This window comes from Desmodus rotundus, chromosome 8, assembly GCF_022682495.2.
Source record: "Desmodus rotundus isolate HL8 chromosome 8, HLdesRot8A.1, whole genome shotgun sequence".
NCBI lineage: Eukaryota > Metazoa > Chordata > Mammalia > Chiroptera > Phyllostomidae > Desmodus > Desmodus rotundus.
The window spans coordinates 52,788,754-52,794,753 of record NC_071394.1 but is presented as its reverse complement, the minus strand read 5'-3'; the positions used below and the strand labels follow the sequence as shown (position 1 = coordinate 52,794,753).

General features: G+C 40.0%; 1 protein-coding gene across 1 annotated transcript in view; it reads right to left on the bottom strand.

The window, feature by feature from the left end:
* Positions 1–247: 247 nt before the first annotated feature.
* The window catches only part of LOC123478461 (uncharacterized), a 41,015-nt gene continuing 35,262 nt past the window's right edge, over positions 248–6,000 (bottom strand). Inside the window, exon 14 of the mRNA XM_071222137.1 lies at positions 248–295. Within this exon, the coding sequence (XP_071078238.1) occupies positions 248–295 (48 nt within the window). The remainder of the gene's footprint in view (positions 296–6,000) is intronic.

Below are 6,000 nucleotides of genomic sequence, written 5' to 3'. Positions count from 1 at the left end.
GGAAAGGAGGAATCCTCAGAAAGAATGCCAAATGAAATAGAGGCAAGTCAACTATCAGATACTGAGTTCAAGATAATGGTTATAAGGAAGGTCAATGAACTCAGAGAGAATGACCAAAAACTACAGGGAAATTACAAGGAGCTTACTGCAAACCATATCAGCATTAAAAAAACATATAGAGACAATCAATAAGGGCCAAGAAGAAATGAAGAATACAATTTCTCAATTAAAGAACACAGTAGAAGGATCAGATGAAGTAGTCAGGCTCAATGAAGCAGAGGATCGAATCAATGAGCTGGAGGAAAAAGGAGAAAAAAATCTCCCAAAAAGAGCAAGAAAAGGAACAAAGAGTAAAAAACAGTGAGGAGGGGTTAAGACAAATGCAGGCCAACGTGAAATGGAATAATATCTGTGTAATAGGGATATCAGAAGGAGAAGAGAAACCAGGGATAGAAAACCTGTTTGAAAAAGTTATGATGGAAAACATCCCTAATTTGATGAGAGAAAGGGCCACACAAGGCCAGGAAGCAGAGAGAGTCCCAATGAAAAGGAACGCAAAGAGGCCCACTGTGAGACACATCATAATTTAAATGGCAAAATTTAAAGACAAAGGGAGAATGTTAAAGGCAGCAAGGAAGAAACATGAAGTAATATACAAGGGAACCCCAATAAGGCTACAAGCTGACTTCTCAAAGGAAACTTAGAAGCCAGAAGGAAATGACAAGTAATATTACAAGTCATGAAAAACAAAGACCTGCAACCAAGAGTACTATATCCAGCGAGGCTCTCAATTAAAATGGAAGGCCAAATAAGGAGCTTCCTGGAAAAAAGAAGGCTCAAAGAATACACCTCCACCAATCCAGCACTGCAACATATGCTAAAGGGTCTGCTTTAAGATGAGAGAAAAAGCAGTGAGAGAGAGAAAGGAACAAAGGTACAAAGGGAGTAAAATGGCAGTGAATAAGTACTTATCAAGAATAACCTTAAATGTAAATGGATTAAATGCTCCAATCAAAAGACATAGAGTAGGTGAATGGATAAGAAAACATGACCCACACATATGCTGCCTACAAGATCCACCTGAGAACAAAAGACCTGCACAGACTGAAAGCAAAGCACTGGAAACAAATATTCCAAGCAAATGGGCAGGGAAAAAAAGCTGGGGTAGCTGTACTTATGTCTGACAAAATAGATTTCAAAAAGGCCATGAAAAGAGACACAGAAGGACATTTGATAATACTCAAGGGAAGAATCCATCAAGAAAACATAAATATTATAAACATATATGCACCCAACATAGGTGCACCCAAATACATGAGGAAAATTTTTCAGGAATTCAAGAAAGTTATAGACAGCAATACACTTATTCTAAGGGATTTCAACAGCCCACTGTCAAAAATGAATAGCTCTTCCAAACAAAATATCAACATGGATACTGTGGCATTGAACAATTCTCTACATCAAATGCACTTATATATAAGTGTATATATATATATACTTTATATATATATATCTTTTCATCCTAAAGAAGCAAAATACACAAGGAACACAAGTGCACAATGCACATGGAACATTTTCAAAGATAGACCACATTATAGAACACAAAACAAGCCTCAACAAATTCAAGACCATTGAAATCATATCAAGGAGAACCAAGATGGTGGTGTAGGTAGACACACTGCGCCTCCTCACACAACCAGAACTGACGGAAAATTGAATGGCAAGGAAGTCCGACACCGGGGAAGTGAAAAATAAACATTCATCCAGACCAGTAGGAGGGGTGGAGACGGGCAGCCTGGGCGGAGACGGGCAGCCTGGGCGGAGAGGACTCACGTTGCTGTGGCAGGACCGAGACTGGCAGAGTGTGGGACGAATGGGGCAGGCAGTCTGACCACTAGCAGACCCTGCAGCCCCACATTTGTGCACAGATAAACCGGACAAACGGCGGGGAGCGAAGCAGACTGCATAACCCAGGGCTCCAGCGAGGGGAAATAAAGTCTCAGACCTCTGATTGAAAATGCCCGTGGGTGTTGGGGCGGCAGCAGGGAGACTCTCAGCCTCACGGGAGAGGTCGTTGGAGAGACCCACAGGGGCCTAGAGTGTGCACAAGCCCACCCACTCGGGAACCAGCACCAGAGGGGCCCAGTTTGAGTGTGGGTAGCTGAGTGAAAGATGGAGGTCCCATGGAGAGTGGAGCAGACGCCATTGCTCCCTCTCGGCCCCTCCCCCACGTAAGCATCACAAGGCAGCGACCAGCGTTACCCTACCCTGGTGAACACCTAAGGCTATGCCCCTTAAAGTAGCAGACGCGCCAAGACAAAAAAAAAAAAAAAAAAAAAAAAAAGACCCAAATGACAAAACACTTCAAAGCTCCAGAAAAAATACAATTAAGCGAGGAAGAGATAGTCAACCTATCGGATGCACAGTTCAAAACACTGGTTATCAAGACGCTCACAAAATTGGTGGAATCTGTTTGAAAACTAGATGAAAAAATGAAGCCTATGCTAAGAGAAACAAAGTAAAATGTACAGGGAACCAATAGTGAGGCGAAGGAAATTGGGACTCAAATCAACGGTGTGGACCAGAAGGAAAAAGAAACATCCAATCAGAAAAAAATGAAGAAACAAGAATTCGGAAAAATGAGGAGAGGCTTAGGAACCTCCAGGACATCTTGAAACGTTCCAACATCCGAACTATAGGGGTGCCAGAAAGAGGAGAAGAAGAACAAAAAATTGAAAACTTATTTGAACAAATAATGAAGGAGAACTTCCCTAATCTGGTGAAGGAAATAGACCTCCAGGAAGTCCAGGAAGCTCAGAGAGTCCCAAAGAAGCTGGACCCAAGGAGGAACACACCAAGGCACATCATAATGACATTACCCAAGATTAAGCAGAAGGAGAGAATCTTAGAAGCAGCAAGAGAAAAGGAGACAGTTACCTACAAAGGTCTTCCCATAAGATTGTCAGCTGATTTCTCCAAAGAGACCTTACAGGCAAGAAGGGGCTGGCAAGAAGTATTCCAAGTCATGAAAGGCAAGGACCTACATCCAAGATTATGGTATCCAGCAAAGCTATCATTTAGAATGGAAGGGAAGATAAAGTGCTTCCCAGATAAGGTCAAGTTAAAGAAGTTCATCATCACCAAGCCCTTATTATATGAAATGTTAATGGGAGTTACCTAAGAAAAAGAAGATCAAAAATAGAAACAGTCAAAATGACAGCAACTCACAGTTATTAACGACCACACCTAAAACAAAAACAAGAGCAAACTAGGCAAACAGCTGGAACAGGAACAGAACCATAGACATGGAGATCACATGGACGGTTGTCAATAGGGGAGTGGGAGGGGGAGGGGGGGAAGGTACAGAGAATAAGTAGCATAGATGATAGGTGGAAAATAGACAGGGGGAGGGTAAGAATAGTGTAGGAAATGTAGAAGCCAAAGAACTTATAAGTATGACCCATAGACATGAACTATACGGGGGGAATGTGGGAGGGAGGGGGTGGGCAGAATGGAGTGGAGTGTGGAGGGGAAATGGGACAACTGTAATAGCATAATCAATAAATATATTTTTTTAAAAAAGAAATCATATCAAGCATCTTCACAGACCACAAGGGCCTGAAAGTAGCAACCAACCCCAAGGAAAACACTCAAAAACACTCAGACTCCTAGAGATTGCATAGCATGCTGTCAAACAATGAATGGGTTAAGAATGAGATCAAGGACAAAATCAAAATGTTTCTAGAAACAAAAGAAAATGAACTCACAGCAGTCGAAAATTCATGGGACACAGAGAAAGCAGCCCTGTGAGGTAAGTTCATAGTGATACAGGCTTACCTAAAAAAGATAGAAACATTCCAAATAAACAACCTAACCCTACATCTACAAGATCTGGAGGAAACAAATGAAAATGAGCTCACAACAGTCCAGAATTCATTGGACACAGAGAAAGCAGCCCTGAGAGGGAAGTTCATAGTGATGCAGACTTACCTAAAAAAGATAGAAACATTTCAAATAAACACCCTAACCCTACATATACAAGAACTGGAGGAACAACAACAAAGACAGCCCAGAGCAAGTAGAAGGAAGGAAATAACCAAGATCAGACCAGAATTGAATGATGCAGAGATTAAAAGCTCAATTTTAAGGATCAATAACTCAAGGAGCTGGATCTGTGAAAAGATAAACAAGATCAACAAACCTTTCAGCAGACTCATCAAGAAAAAAAAGAGAGCTGAACAAATAAACACAGTCAGAAATGAAAGAAGAGACATTACAACTGACACAATGGAAATACAAAGCATTGTAAGGAAGTACTATGAAGAACTATATGCCAAGACATTTGAAAACCTTGGTGAAATGGCCAAATTTCTAGAAAAACACAATCTTCCAAAGCCGAATGAAGAAGAAGCTGAAAGCCTAAATACACCAATAACAGCTGATGAAATCGAAGCAGTAATCAAAAACCTCCCAGCACACTACACCCTGGACCAGATGGTTTCACTGGAGAAATTTTACAAAACATTTAAGGGAGAGCTAACCCCCATGCTTCACAGACTATTCCAAAACATCCAAGAAGATGGAAGACTCCCAAACTCTTGTTATGTAGCCAGCATCATCCTAATCCCTAAACTAGAGAAAGACACAAGAAAGAAAGAAAATTACAGGCCAATATCGCTGATGAAAATAAAGGCTAAAATCCTTAACATAATATTGGAAAACCGCATCCAGCAATACGTTGAAGAGATCATACACCATGATCCCACCTGGGATGTGGGATTCATCCCAGGGATGCAAGGATGGTACAATATTTGCAGATCATAAATGTAATATATCACATGAACAAAAGGAAAGCCAAAAACCACATGATCATATCCATAGATGCGGGAAAAGCACTTTTTAAGGTGCAGCACCCATTTATGAAAAACACACTCAGCAAAGTGAAAACAGAGGTAGCATTCCTCCACATAATAAAGGCCACATACAAGAGACTTACAGCCAACATCATACTCAATGGGCAAAAACAAAATGCTTTCCCACTAAGATCAGGAACAAGACAAGGATGCCCACTTTCACCACTTCTATTAAACATACTATCAGAAGTCTTAGCCACAGCAATCAGACAAGAAGAAATGAAACGTATCCAAACTGGAATAGAGGAAGTAATACTGTCATTGTTTGCAGATGCCATGATAGTGTTCATAGCAAACCCTACAGACTACACAAAAACACTACTCGACCTAATAGGTGAATTGGGCAAAGGAGCAGGGTAATAGTCAATATTCAGATTTTGAAGGCATTTTTCTACACACCAACAAAAAAATATCATAAATAGAAATCAGGGGGAAAAATCCTATTTGCTACAGCAAGAAGAAAAATAATGTACCTAGGAATAAACCTAAACAAGGAGGTAAAAGACCTGTACTCAGAAAACCATACAACACTGAAGAAAGAAATTAAGAAAGACACAAATAAATGGAAGTATATACCACATTCATGTATTGGAAGAATTTACATCATCAAAATGTCCATACTACCCTAAGCAATTTATAGATTCAATGCAGTCCCTATTAAAATGCCAATGACATATTTCACACTAATGGAACAAATATTTCAAAAATTTATATGGAATCATAAATGACCACGAATGGCTGCAACAATTTTGAGAAAGAAAAACTAAGTAGGTGGGATCACCATACATGACATCAAACTCTATTACAAGGCCACAGTAATGAAAAGAGTGTGGGAATGGCATAACAAGAGACACATAGAGGAGTGGAACAGAAGAGAGAACCAAGAAATAAACCCATGTCTCTATGGTCAAGTAATATCCAACAAAGGAGGCAGAAGGATAAAATGGGATAAAAACAGCCTTATCAACAAATGGTATTGGCAGAGCTGGACAGCTACATGTAAAAAAAAAAATGTAACTGTACGACCAACATACACCATACATGAAAATAAACTCAAGATAGATAATAGCCTTACATATAAGTCATA